The sequence below is a fragment of the Micropterus salmoides genome, unplaced genomic scaffold (genome assembly GCF_014851395.1).
Source record: "Micropterus salmoides isolate LMB-PRFRI ecotype aquatic unplaced genomic scaffold, ASM1485139v1 Ms_hic_scaffold_14, whole genome shotgun sequence".
In the NCBI taxonomy this organism is placed as follows: domain Eukaryota; kingdom Metazoa; phylum Chordata; class Actinopteri; order Centrarchiformes; family Centrarchidae; genus Micropterus; species Micropterus salmoides.
In genome coordinates this window covers 483,764-498,405 of record NW_024040485.1, presented here as the reverse complement: position 1 = coordinate 498,405, position 14,642 = coordinate 483,764, and the positions used below count along the sequence as shown (strand labels likewise).

At 43.6% G+C, this 14,642-nt stretch overlaps 1 protein-coding gene across 1 annotated transcript in view; it reads right to left on the bottom strand.

Moving 5' to 3' along the window:
- The window catches only part of LOC119902937 (sickle tail protein-like), a 128,306-nt gene that overhangs the window by 32,068 nt on the left and 81,596 nt on the right, over positions 1–14,642 (bottom strand). The window contains exons 15-18 of the mRNA XM_038719342.1: positions 11,169–11,305; positions 5,879–6,026; positions 5,471–5,789; positions 5,217–5,351 (exon numbers count right to left, since the gene is read on the bottom strand). Of these exons, the coding sequence (XP_038575270.1) occupies positions 5,217–5,351; positions 5,471–5,789; positions 5,879–6,026; positions 11,169–11,305 (739 nt within the window). The remainder of the gene's footprint in view (positions 1–5,216; positions 5,352–5,470; positions 5,790–5,878; positions 6,027–11,168; positions 11,306–14,642) is intronic.

Below are 14,642 nucleotides of genomic sequence, written 5' to 3'. Positions count from 1 at the left end.
ACACCTGCAGGAAGTGATAGTAGGAGAGAGGAGAGGGACGAGAAAGCACAAGACTACCGGAAAGGGGAGAAGTTGTGTTAGTAACATGCATTAATGGGATGAGGTTGCATACAGAGGGAGAGAAAGTAGAGGAGAGAGGAGCTCAGTGCATCATAGGAAATCCCCCGGCAGTCTAGGCCTATAGCAGCATAACTAAGGGATGGTTCAGGACTCACCTGAGCCAGCCCTAACTATAAGCTTTATCAAAGAGGAAAGTCTTAAGCCTACTCTTAAATGTGGAGATGGTGTCTGCCTCCTGAACCCAAACTGGAACCTGGTTCCACAGGATAGGAGCTTGATAGCTGAACGCTCTGGCTCTGGGGCGGCTGTGGCTCAGGAGGTAGAGCGGGTTGGTCGTTAATTGGAAGGTTGGCGGTTCAATCCCTGGCTCCCCCTAGTTGCGTGTGGAAGTGTCCTTGGGCAAGAAACTGAACCCCTGGCGACTATTCCGCCAGTGTATGAATGAGTGTGAATGTTAGTTTCCGTTTGAGCAGTGTGTGACTGGTGAATGCAGATGTAGTGTAAAAAGCGCTTTGAGTGGTCGAAAAGACTAGAAAGGCGCTATACAAGTACGGAGCATTTACATCCTAGTCTACTTTTGGAGACTCTAGGAACCACAAGTAACTGCATTCAGGGAGCGCAGTGCTCTTGTGGGATAGTAAGGTACTATGAGCTCTTTAAGATAAGATGGTGCCTGACCATTGAGAGCTTTGTAGGTAAAATGAATGATTTTAAATTCTATTCTGGATTTTACTGGAAGCCAATGCAAAGAAGCTAAGACAGGAGAAATATGATCTCTTTTCCTGGTTCCTGTCAGAACACGTGCTGCAGCATTCTGGATCAGCTGAAGAGTCTTAACGGACTTTTTCGAGCAGCCGGATAATAAGGAATTGCAGTAATCCAGCCTAGAAGTAACAAATGCATGGACTAGTTTTTCTGCATCATTTTTAGACAGGATGTTCCTGATTTTCGCAATATTACGTAGGAATGAAAAAAGGCGGTCCTTGAAATTTGCTTAATGTGAGACTTAAACGACATGTCCTGATCAAAGATAACTCCAAGATTCCTCACAGTGGTGCTGGAGGCCAGGGCGATGCCATCAAGGGAAACTATATCTTTAGATAATGCGTCACGGAGGTGCTTAGGCCCCAGAACAATAACTTCAGTTTTATCTGAGTTTAACATTAGAAAATTACAGGTCATCCAGGTTTTAACATCCTGAAGGCACATTTGAAGTTTAGCTAACTGATGAGTTTCATCTGGCTTGATCGATAGATATAACGGAGTATCATCTGCATAACAATGAAAGTTTATGGAATGTTTCCTGATAATATTGCCTAAAGGAAGCATATATAAAGTGAAGAGGATTGGTCCGAGGACAGATCCTTGAGGAACTCCATGACTAACTTTGGCATGCATGGAGGACTCATCGTTAACATGTACAAACTGAAATCGATCTGATAAATAGGACTTAAACCAGCTTAGAGCGGTTCCTTTAATGCCAATGAAATGTTCCAGTCTCTGCAATAGGATCTGATGGTCAATGGTATCAAATGCAGCACTAAGATTTAATAAAACCAGTACAGAGACAAGTCCTTTGTCTGATGCAATAAGGAGGTCGTTAGTAATTTTCACCAGTGCTGTCTCTGTGCTATGATGAGCTCTAAATCCTGACTGAAAATCCTCAAATAAACTATTGCTCTGTAGAAAGTCACACAGCTGTTTAGCAACTGCTTTCTCCAGAACCTTAGAGAGAAATGGAAGGTTAGATATAGGTCTATAGTTGGCTAAAACATCCGGATCAAGTTTGGGCTTTTCAGAAGAGGTTTAATTACAGCTACTTTAAAGTACTGTGGTACATAGCCTGTTGATAAAGATAGATTGATCATATCTAGTATAGAGGTGCTGACTAAGGGTAAAACATCTTTAAGCAACCTAGTCGGGATGGGGTCAAAGAGGCAGGTTGATGGTTTAGATGAAGAAATTATTGAAGTTAGTTGGTAAAGATTGAGGGAAGCAAAACAGTCTAAACATATATCTGGTTCTACAGCTGTTTCTAAGGTTCCTGAGTTAAGAGATAAGTTGGTGCCAGTTGAGGGCAGGTCTTGGTGAATTTTGTCTCTAATAGCTAGAATTTTATCATTAAAGAAGCTCATTAAGTCGTAACTACTGAGAGCTATGGGAATACTTGGCTCAATAGAGCTGTGACTCTCTGTCAGCCTGGCTACAGTGCTGAGAAGAAACCTAGGATTGTTCCTATTTTCCTCTATTAATGACGAGTAGTACGCTGCTCTGGCATTACGGAGGGCCTTCCTATAAGTTTTAAGACTATCTTGCCAAATTAAACGAGAATTTTCCAGTTTGGTGGAACGCCAATTCCTCTCAAGTTTCCGCGATATTTGCTTTAATTTGCGAGTTTCAGTATTATACCATGGAGCTAACCGTCTTTGTTTTAGTATTTTCTTTTTTAGAGGGGCTACAGAGTCGAGTGTCATTCGCAGCGAGCCTGCAGCACTATCAACAAGATGATCGATTTGGGAGGGACTGAAACTAGCATAGGAATCCTCCGTTACTTTGTGACTTGATAATGAATTTAGAGCTGATGGAATCGCATCCTTAAATTTAGCTACAGCACTATCAGACAGACATCTTGTAAAGAAATTTTTGCCCAATGGTGTGTAGTTCAGCAATATAAACTCAAAAGTTATCAAACAGTGGTCGGATAAAGAGGGATTCTGTGGGAACACCACTAAATGTTCAATTTCAATACCATACACCAAAACAAGGTCGAGGGTGTGGTTAAAACAGTGAGTCGGTTCATGAACACTCTCAACGTCCACATGAATATTAAAATCCCCTACAATAATAACTTTGTCCGTTTTAAGGACTAAAGTTGACAAAAACTCTGCAAATTCAGATAAGAATTCAGAGTATGGGCCAGGTGCTCTGTACACTATAACGAAGAGAATTGGTTGCAGTGATTTCCAATTTGGGTGCGAAAGACCAAGAACAAGGCTTTCAAATGAGTTATAGTTTAGTTTAGGTTTAGAGCTGATTAGTAGGCTAGAGTCGAAGATAGCTGCAACTCCACCTCCTTGGCCTGTGCCTCGAGGAATGTGAGTATTAATATGACTGGGAGGGGTGGATTCATTTAGGCTAACATATTCTCCATCACCCAGCCAGGTTTCAGTAAGACAAAATAAATCAATATCATAATCTGATATTAGGTTGAGGTTTTTATGCACAGCTCCTCTTCTGTTTACCTTATAATAATAAAATAATTCAATTCAATAATTCAATGGTCGGGGGACAGACACCGTCACTATAGGATTTTCACTAAGTAACTCCAGAAATGGAGGAGCAGAGAAGTGTGTTAGACTGCGACTCTGCCTCCTGGTCTCAACTCTGGCTTGTCATGGATTTGGTCCACTAATAAACTTGGCCAGATTTCTAGAAATGAGAGCTGCTCCTTCCCAAGTGGGATGGATGCCGTCTCTCCGAATCAGACCAGGTCTTCCCCAGAAAGTCTGCCAATGATCAACAAAGCCCACATCGTTTGCTGGACACCACCTCGACAACCAGCGGCGGAATGACGACATGCGGCTATTCATGTCATCACTGGTCAGATTTGGCAGGGGTTCAGAGAAAACTACGGTGTCCGACATTGTTTTTGCATATGTACACACCGACTCAACATTAATCTTAGTGACCTCCGATTGGCGTAACTGGGAGTCATTACCGCCGATGTGAATAACAATCTTACTGTATTTACGTTTATCCTTAGCCAGCAGTTTCAAATAAGACTCAATGTCGCCCGCTCTGGCCCCAGGGATGCACTTAACTATGGGCACTGGCTTCGCTAACTTCACGTTTCTCAAAATGGAGCTGCCAATGATCAGAGTTGGTTTCTCAGCGGGTGTGTCGCTGAGTGGGGAAAATCTGTTAGAAACGTGAACAGGTTGATGGTGCCCCGTGGACTTTGAATGCTTACGACTATTCCTCCTTCGGACAGTCACCCAGCCCCCCCTTCCTGGCTGCTCAGGAAATCCCGGGGGATGGCTACCAGAGGCTAACTCAGGCCGTTCCGCACCGACTACCGGGGACTGGCTAGCTACAGTAGCTAAAGACTGATCTACCAAGGTGCAGAGCCGGAGAAGTAGATAAACAAAATCAACCCTCGCACATGTAGCGCGTCAGTGAGGCGACCGCGTTGCAGATTCTGGAGCTCTGACAGTGCGACTATGAATTTACCACAGGCTTCGGACTCTGAACAAACGTGTTAATCATCACTTCCTGTGTCCCCTTTATGGCGCTACATAGCACTTCGTACTACGACTATAAATGAACATGTAGATGTGTTCGTGAAGGACTGTTATCAAGTGCGTAAAGTTTGGTGCAGATGTGAGCATGTACACTGAAGTTGAAACAACTTCGTCTTTCATGGCGAATTATTGATTTTGGACACCACGCCACGGGCACGCAGTTTCACGAAAACTCACTGTTTGTACAACTTTTAAAGGCTTTAGAGTAGACAAGGAAAATCTGAAGTCGGTCGGACTAATTCTCTAGGAGGAGTTCATAAAAGTATAGTGTGTGTAAAAAATCCCAAAATAACCATCAAATTCAAAATGGCCAACTTCCTGTTGGGTTTAGGGCATCGCTCCAAGAGGCTTTTTTGTACAACTGGACATGATACATGTGCCACAAAAATTTCATACATGTAGGTAAAACATGCTGCGGGGGCTGCTTCGTTGAATATCACTTCCTGTTGCCAGCAGGTGGCACTATGACTATAGGTGAATGTTGTCTTGTACATGTCTTCAGGGCGGGACTCTTTTCAAACGTGTAAAATTTGGTACAGATCTGAGCATGTAAAGTGAAGTTACCAGAACTTCCTGTGTTATAGCAAAGAGTTTAACTTTGCCGCCACGCCACCACCACACTGTCAACTGCAAAGTCACGAGTTTCACAATATGGCTTCATCAATGCGTTATGAGTTTTCTGGGACAGGTTTGAAGTTGATATGTCCAACCTGCAAGGATGCCCCTGAGACAGTACAGCACAAAACAGCAGGGTGTAAGATGCAGGCAATCTGTCCATTTTCAATAATCATGTTCAATCATTTTATCCCCATATAAAACAGAGTAATAGAGAGTGATTATATATTGAACACTGACCTCAGTGTGTGTCTCTGTGTGTTTTATGGCGCTCTCCTGTGTTGGTGCAGGTGCAGGCTTCGTGGTTCCATCAGACTGCAGAGGGCCTGGCCTCTTCTGCAGGGCCGGGCTGCCCTCTCTGCTGCGAGGACTCACCTTAACAACACAACACCAGTTCTCACATTCTACATTACACACCCTTTCCCGACAAAAACACCCGCTCACATTTTGTCATGTTCTAATCTTTCAGCAAGTGCTCATCATCAGTGCAGTACCTTGGCCACAGTGGGTGAGTCTCGTCCGTGGGTGGGGGTGAGTGGGGGGCTTGGGTGGTGGTGGGAAGGGTGGTTTACTGTGGCTGCTGCACTCTTCATTGGGCGGGTCATGATGGGGGAGGCTGAGCCCCCCAGGCAAACGTCAGCCTGACTCCCAGAGAGAGGGGCCAGGGGCAAAGGGGGTCTGACCGAGGATCGAGGCTGTGGTTTGGGGGAGCTCTGGGGGCTCTTGGCCTTCAGGGGTCCCTGCTCTGCTTCCAGGACCTTTAAAGGCTCCACCTGGGCTGATCTTGCTTGGGGGGTTGACTCTGACACGCACCTGTTGATGACAAAGTCGGCCATACATACATCAGGATTATCGTCAGGCTAAACATAACTGTTTTACTTCTTGGTGAAGTTGATGAGTACCTGTGGAGCGAACTGAGGGTCTCAGTCAGGGCTCTAACCCTCTTTAACATGGAGTCCATCTTATGAGGCTCCTCCTTTAGGAAACGCACCGCTTCCACTTCCAGCCTCAGCACTGAGCGCATCTTGACCTGCAGCTCTGGAAACTCACCTGGTAGTGGTATGAAAAAATGAAAAATGACCTTTACTCTGTGTAAACTTTGTAATTCTACGTATCACCATATGTAAATATTTTACAGTGAATCCTAGGGGGCTTGCAACCCTGGACAGGCTAAGGATCCAAATAATGTCCAGATCAATGTATGCTCTCCCTGATTGTGATTGTTGCAGACTTTGATCCAATATTGATATTGTCCTACATACAGTTATACAGTCTAGAGAACAGACAGACACTCATCTGAATTGATCAAATAACATAATCTCAAATTGTGGAAACAAGGACTTTTTATGTCCCCCCCTCCCCCACTTTTTTTTAAATTGCAATGGTGTGGTCACTGAGTCTGTACTTGGTAAGATGCTTTCTCTGCTTGATATCTCTTGACAGAAGAGATCCAGCCATTTCATAATCTCTGTTTGGGGCCAAATAACAATCTAGTTTTTGTTGTTTTTTGTATCTTCCTCCCAATGGTCCACATAAGCATTTTTTCTTTGAATGACCATTTGGTTTACTCTGACTCTGACACTTTGGTGTTTGTAAAGCAGTGCTATCTTGAGAGAAATGTGTGTGACACGGTGCAGGGTTTGTTAGTCTCAGGATTAGCTAGCATAAGGGATTCTTTTCAGGGTTCTGGCCCCCATCTTCACTCAAATCTTCAACAAATCACTGGAGCTGTGTGAAGTTTCCTCCTGCTTCAAACGCTCCACAGTCATCCCGGTTCCCAAAAAACCCTCCATCTCTGGACTAAATGACTACAGGCCTGTCGCCCTGACATCTGTAGTCATGAAGTCCTTTGAAAGACTGGTGTTGGTCCACCTGAAGGACATTACAGGCCCCTTGCTGGACCCCTGCAGTTTGCCTACAGGGCTAACAGGTCAGTGGATGATGCTATCAACTTGGGTCTGCATTACATCCTGCAACACCTCGACTCTCCAGGGACATATGCAAGGATCCTGTTCGTGGACTTCAGCTCGGCGTTCAACACCACCATCCCGGACATCCTCAGCACCAAACTCACCCAGCTCACTGTGCCAGCCTCCACCTGTCAGTGGATCACAAACTTCCTGACTGACAGGAGTCAGCGGATGAGGCTGGGGAACATCACGTCCAACACCCGGACTATTAGCACTGGTACCCCCCAGGGGAGTGTGCTCTCCCCACTGCTCTCCTCCCTCTACACCAACGACCTCAGGAGACCCATCTGTCAAACTCCTGAAGTTTGCTGACGACACTATGGTCATTGGCCTCATCCGGGACGGTGATGAATCGGCCTACAGATGGGAGGTTGATCAGCTGGCTCTTGGTGCGGTCAGAACAACCTGGAGCTTAACACACTCAAAACTGTGGAGATGACCATGGACTTCAGGAGGAGCCCCCCCACTCTGCCCCCCATCACCCCATACTCAATAGCCCTGTGTCTGCTGTGGAATCCTTCAGGTTTCTGGGATCCACTATTTCCCAGGACCTGAAGTGGGAGCCCAACACCACCACCTTCATCAAGAAGGCCCAGCAGAGGATATACTTCCTGCGCCAGCTCAGGAAGCTCAACCTGCCTAAGGAGCTGCTGATCCAGTTTTACACAGCCATCATCCAGTCTGTCCTCTTCACCTCCATCACTGTCTGGTTTGGATCTGCCACCAAAAAGGACAGGAACAGACTACAACGGACAGTCAGGACTGCAGAAAAGATCATCGGTGCCAACCTGCCCTCCATTCAGGACTTGTACATTTCCAGAGTCAAGAAACGGGCAGGAAACATCACTGCAGATCCATCTCACCCCTGGACACAACCTGTTCCAGCTCCTCCCCTCTGGTAGGCGCTACAGAGCACTGTACGCCAAAACCAACAGACACAGAAGCAGTTTCTTCCCACAAGCCATCACTCTGATGAACAGCTGATTTCTGACTCACAGTGTAAGGAACAATTCCTGTGCAATAACCCAGTAACTCTGTCTCTAATCAGCCACCTGTTTACTGGCTAACACTTATTATTTATTCACCATTTTCTTTTTCAGAGCTGTTCATACTGTTTTATTGTCATATTGTAGATACTGTATATCAAATCCACCTACCTCACGTCATTTCTGCTGCACAAAATACTTTTGCATTATGCTTCATTGTACTGTGTACATGTGTACATGTATGCATATATATGTACCTGTATATCACATCCACCTCCGACATACTCCTGCATCCTTTGCACTCTGCTCACTATTTGTCAATATGTCTATATTGTTTTTGTTCATAGTGTGTATATTTGTGTTGTCTACACTGAAGTCTGTGTCTGATTTTAATTTATTTTTATTATTGTGATTTTGTATTTTTGTGAGTAAGCACATTGAGAGCAATGTACAATCAAGAGTTAAATTCCTCGTATGTGTACAAATACCTGGCAATAGTGGTGGGGATCTCTGGTACTGCCTCTCTTTGTTCTGTCCAGTTAAATATGGTGTGCCTCAGGGGTCGGTCTTAGGACCCATTTTGTTTTCCTTGTATCTGCTTCCCCTTGGACATATTATCCATAAACATGGCATTTCTTTTCATATTTATGCTGATGACACACAAATATACTTGCCCGTCAGATCCACAGACCCTGGAATGCTGAGTTCACTTAACAACTGCCTTTGTGGATGTCAAATAATTTCCTCCAGCTGAACTCAGACAAAACAGAAATCCTGGTCATTGGGTCCCAGCAGATGGCAAAACAAATACTGCCATCTGCTGGTTCCCTAGTAAATCACATTAAGCCTGTGGCAAAGAACCTTGGTGTTTGGTTTGATAGTAATTTAAATTTCGAGCAGCACACCACAAAACTTGTTCAATCATGTTTTTATCAACTTAGAAATATAGCAAAAAATTCCATCTATGTTAACTTTTAAGGACACTGAGACCATTTTACACGCCTTCATCTCATCAGGCCTGGATTATTGCAACAGCCTTTTCACCTGTTTAACCCAAAAATCTACTGATCGACTCCAGACTGTCCAGAACTCAGCTGCCAAGCTTTTAACCAGAACAAAGAAATATGACCACATTACTCCTATTTTAGCTTCATTACACTGGCTCTCAGTGTGTTTTAGAATTGACTTTAAAATTCTATTGATCACTTTTAAAGCTCTTCATGGCCTCTCGCCTTGTTATATTTCTGAACTTTTAGTCCCATACACACCAGCACGTACCTCGAGATCCTCGGGCAGAGCTCTGTTGTCTGTTCCAGAGTCTCGACTGAAAACTAAAGGGGACAGAGCGTTTGCTGTCAGGGCCCCGAGGCTCTGGAACAGCCTGCCCGAGGAAATCAGGTCAGCTGAGTCAATGAACTCTTTGAAGTCCCTTCTTAAAACATACTTTTATAGGAGAGCCTTTCCCGATCTTATTTGACTTTATTTTATCACTCTTATTTTACTCTATCTTAAACATGTATTTTAGTCTTTTCAATGTTTTGTTGCTTTTATCTTGTATTGTTTTTGTATTATTGTCTTTTGGGTATTATTGTCTTTACACTTGTTAAAGCACTTTGCTCTACAAATAAAGATAATTATTATTATTATTATTATAATAAAGCTGATTCTGAAGTACACTGCTACTGAGAACAAGGCTCACATTCCTTGATGTGTGTCAATATACAATACTTGACCAATGAAGTTGATCCTACTCTGATTGTGATAAATAGTCTGAATCCTATATAATTCAACTGAAAACAACCAGTGACATCAAGCCAGTTGTTTAATCAGTCTAAAGTCCAGTCAGCCCCGAGGGCAGAGGAAACTCCTTGGACAGACATCTGATTTCCCCAGCTGTATTTTTTTTAGGATTCATTAATCATTAAAAACAATGATGGGAAATAATTAAATTTCATTTCAACGATACTGTTGGTGATGGGATGAGATGGAACTCAGGGATAAATTGATTAACGTGAGATAAGACAAGATGACAGAAATGAGTAAAGACAATAGAGAAACTTAAATTAATAATAGTAACAATAATAATAGTAAGAATAAGTATAATAAAATAAAAATAAGTATATATACAAGAGCAGTTAAACTAAAATTCTAATTACAGGCACTACAATACACATACAGCACCCACAACTGGTGTTGTACCTGAGCTAATGGTGCAATACAATCTTAAACTAGATTAATTAGTTCACTGACATTATGTAAGAGGCTGCTGCACCTGTTGCATAATTCAGTTAAATTTTACCTATTGCCAGAAGAAGGAAAAAACTGCTCACAGCTGGTTTGACTCAGTGGGTGTTTGCAGGTGCTATAGAATCAAGTTCAACTTTCTATGCATTTTTTAAAGGTATTAAGTAAATCAAAACATATTTGCTTTTTTGTTATTGCTATGTGTAGATGCAGTGGCGAAGGCCTCATGAAAGCTGTCAGCAGTGTTGTATTTGATGAAACACAAAGGAGCAGGAGGTGGAAGCTAAAAGAGAGTTAGCTTTGGGGGGTCTTTAGATTAAAACAAAGAATGGGGCCCATAGTGGACCCATGTGCTCACACTTGCATGTTACACAGCATCTGGCCAGTGAAACAGGATCATCATATAGCGGTTTCAAGTCGGCTGTCTCCACAAAATAAACAGAATACTGCATACTTTCTGCAACATTGCGAGATTGCACAATGTGATATTGCTGATGTACTCAGCAGCACAGTGCTGCCGACCGGACAGTCCAGGGACTAAATTAACAACAACAATGTGTTCTCACACATATCCCGGTTTTGAGTCTTTTCCCTGTGTGTATGGAATATAAGTACAACATAACAAGTTTACCGTCTTAGTTTAGTGAGTTGGCATACTAAAGCTCAGAAGGCTTTGTATGTTGTGTTAACTCACACAGCACATTTAAATCTTCCTTTCTGCACGACTTTAATGCCCACACTGTGCAGATCAACTGAGTGGCCACGGTATGGTGTGAATCTGATAAGGACTGGGCTTCAAAAAAGTTAATACTGATCTATTACAGAAAGTACATGAATCATTCTAAAGAAATGCTGAACAATTTACATGTTTCGATTGCTTTTATGGTATATTATGGTAAACAGCCCAGAACTGCAGTCAACGTGGACCAATGTATATACATAACTGCAGCCTCAATGCAGTCCTGTCTTGATACAACCCAAAATCCACTGACCTTTAAGGATGGCCAGAGCTTCCCCAACCCTTCGCAGGTTGATTGCTCCCTCCTCCACGTCTCTCAGAGTGATTGACAGCTGTCCGGGAGTAGAGGTGGAGCTTCTTTGCAAACGTTCCACATAGTATTCCAGTTCACTGAGAGGTGAAAAAGACATCAAGCAGTCACAGGCAGGAAAAGCAACTCTGTGATATGCTACTGTAGTCATAAGATGGCAGCAGAGAGTACATTTGAGCAGTCCTAACCCTAACCCCCTCAAAATAACACATCACACACCAACTAATGTCTAAACTGCTGGCAAGAAAAGTGAGGACACCCCTAAGTGAAAATATCACTGTCTGGTGACTGTGGGAGCCATTGGGGTACAGGGAACTCATTGTCATGTTCAAGAATCCAGTTTGAGATGTTTGAGCTTTGTGACATGGTGCATTATCAAGAAAATATCCCCCACACCATTACTCCACCACCACCAGCAGCCTGAACCACTGATACAAGGCAGGATGGATCCATGCTTTCATGTTGTTTTACACCAAATTCTGACCCTATCATCTGAATGTCTCAGCTGAAATTGAGACTCATCAGACCAGGCAACTTCTATTGTCCAGTGTTGGTGCGCCTGTGTGAATTATAGCCTCAGTTTCCTGTTCTCAGCTGACAGCAGTGGCACCCGGTGTGGTCTTCTGCTGCTGTAGCCCATCTGCTTCAAGGTTCAACGTGTTGTGCGTTCAGAGATGGTGTTCTCCCTACCTTGGTTGTAACGAGTGATTATTTGAGTTACTGTTGCCTTTCTGTCATCTTGAACCAGTCTGCCCATTCTCCTCTGACCTCTGATATCAACAAGGTATTTTCGTCCACACAACTGCCGCTCACTGGATATTTTCTCTCTCAGACCATTCTCTGTAAACCCTAGAGATGGTTGTGCGTGACAATACCAGTAGATCAGCAGTTTCTGAAATACTCAGACCAACCTTTTCCACTCATTCCCAGCCAGATTACCTTTGCTTACCTGTGTAACCTGCAATCTTTATTGGAACTTGGATCTTTATTGGTGTGATATGGGTTTTCATGTTTTGATAGTTTTGAGACATTAGATAAGGCTTCCAGAGAATGGGGCAGCTGGCTCAGGGGTTAGTCCACTGACCGGAATGCATGTCAAAGAGTCCTTGTGCAAGACACTGAACCTGCCACTGCTCCCAGTGGCTCGGTGTTTGAAAGTGTATGCATCCGTTCTGATGTGCAATTGGTACCTTAGCCACTGCCATCAGTGTGTGAATGTGATGTAGTGTAAAGTGCTTTGTGTGGTTGCAAAGACTAGAAATGTGATATACAAATACAGAGCATTTACCACAGAGAGATTTTATGGACTCACAGATGTGGCAGACATGAACCCTATTAACATTTGCGTACATAAGGATGATTAGACACGCAGCTTTCTCTGCGGGGTAATGTGAGTGATCAGACATGTAGTGAGCATAGCGCCCACTGAGCTTATTAAAGTCAACTTCACTTTCACGGTTCAGCGTGAAGGAAAAATTCCTCTCTCTGCTCACTACTACGGTCATTGAGATGGCTAATGTGGGCATTTTACAACATGTCACAATTTTAAAACCACAAGGAGTACAGAGCAAAAAGTGTTAAAGAGCTCATACGATACAAAGGTTGCTGGCACGCGGAGGACACCTCCTACAGAATTTCTCTTAAATTCTAAAAGTCTAGCTTTGTGGTCAGATTTCTACACTCTAGCAACAGGATGGAGGTTTGGAATAATGAGCTGGTTGAAATGAGCAGTTCTCTAAGAGCTAATGAAAGCCTTTTAAATAAATGTTTAGTCAGCGTGTACATATACAAAGACAATGTGACACTGTAGTTTTCTCTGGACCCCTGCCAAATCTGACCAGTGATGACATGTATAGTCGCATGTCGTCATTCCGCCGCTGGTTGTCGAGGTGGTGTCCAGCAAACGATGTGGGCTTTGTAGATCATTGGCAGACTTTCTGGGGAAGACCTGGTCTGATCCGGAGAGACGGCATCCATCCCACTTAGGAAGGAGCAGCTCTCATTTCTAGAAATCTGGCCAAGTTTATTAGTGGACCAAATCCATGACAACCCAGAGATGAGAGCAGGAGGCAGAGTCCCAGTCTAACACTTGAAGTCCACTCAGTTAGGCTGCGTCGTGTTATGGCTATGCCAAGCTTTTGTTCAGTCATAAAAGTCATACTGTAGCCCAGACAGTAAGTGCTACAGATGCCAAACTCACAGGGTATGTAGAGACCCCTGCACAAAAATTCACACACTTCCACCTCTAGGAGGCGCTACAAGCAAGATAAACGCGTTTGGCCTTGGAACTCCCACATACGAAGTCGCGCATCAAAAACCTTATATCTACGCATTCGGGGAACTCACCTGAATCTCGTGGTATAGGCCATGTCCATTTCCAGCTATAATATTTATCTGCAAAATTGCGACACTGAAAAACCTTTGAAATAATAACTCCTCTAAAGCAGCTAGTCCGATCGGCACCAAACTTGGTACGAACCATCTCTGGGCGATGCTGACAAAAGTTAGTGGTCCTCATTTGGATATATAGAAAAAGTTAAACATGTACGTTCCTGTACATAGCATTCTGAACAGGAAATTGTTGCCTATCTTCACGTGGTTAGTCACATTCAAACCAAACTTGGGACATTACTTCCCATTGGAGACCCAAGGACCTGTATGAAATTTGGTGTCAGGCCACTAGGTGGCGCTGTTATATCTTGTTGAATTTATTCCAAAAAAGACCCCCTCAGACATACATTCATTTTATATCTCCATAACCTCAAGTCCCTTTAACATACAACTCAGGTCATTTATTCATCATGAGCCCCTGTAGGCCATTTGCAAAATTTGATGCAATTTGAACAATAGGTGGCACTGTTATTGCAAACTGAATGGTGCATGAAAATCAGGTTACAAGCTGCTTTAAGATGAAGCAGCAACAGAAGGCAGGCTAAATCAGCTTAAATAAGGAGCCTTGTATGGATTTTGCCAATGAGTATTCAGCCGAGCTGTCAGCTGATACAGCCGGCTTTGATATGGGCTGTATGAGCCCTAAGCTGGTTTTGACAGATTTAGTCCTTGTTTTGGTTTGAAGAAGGTCTTTGTTTTTTAAAGATATCTTTGGGCATTTCTGACATTATTTTGAGACATAGGACAGTGGGTAGCGATAGGAAACAGGGAGAGAGATAGGGGGCGACATGCAGCAGAGGGCCACATACAGGACTTAAACCCGGGCCGCTCCAGAAAGGACTCAGCCTTGTAAAAGGGGTGGGCACTCCACAAAGTGAGATAATGACACTCCAGAAGTAATCTTTGTGAGACCTGCAGTGGCCTGAACAGGCACTGACCATGTGATGTTTGAGATGTATGTGCAGGTTACTACTGAGAGCTCAAGTCTGATCCCCTTGTTTGTTATTGTCTGTTCTTCTAGAATCA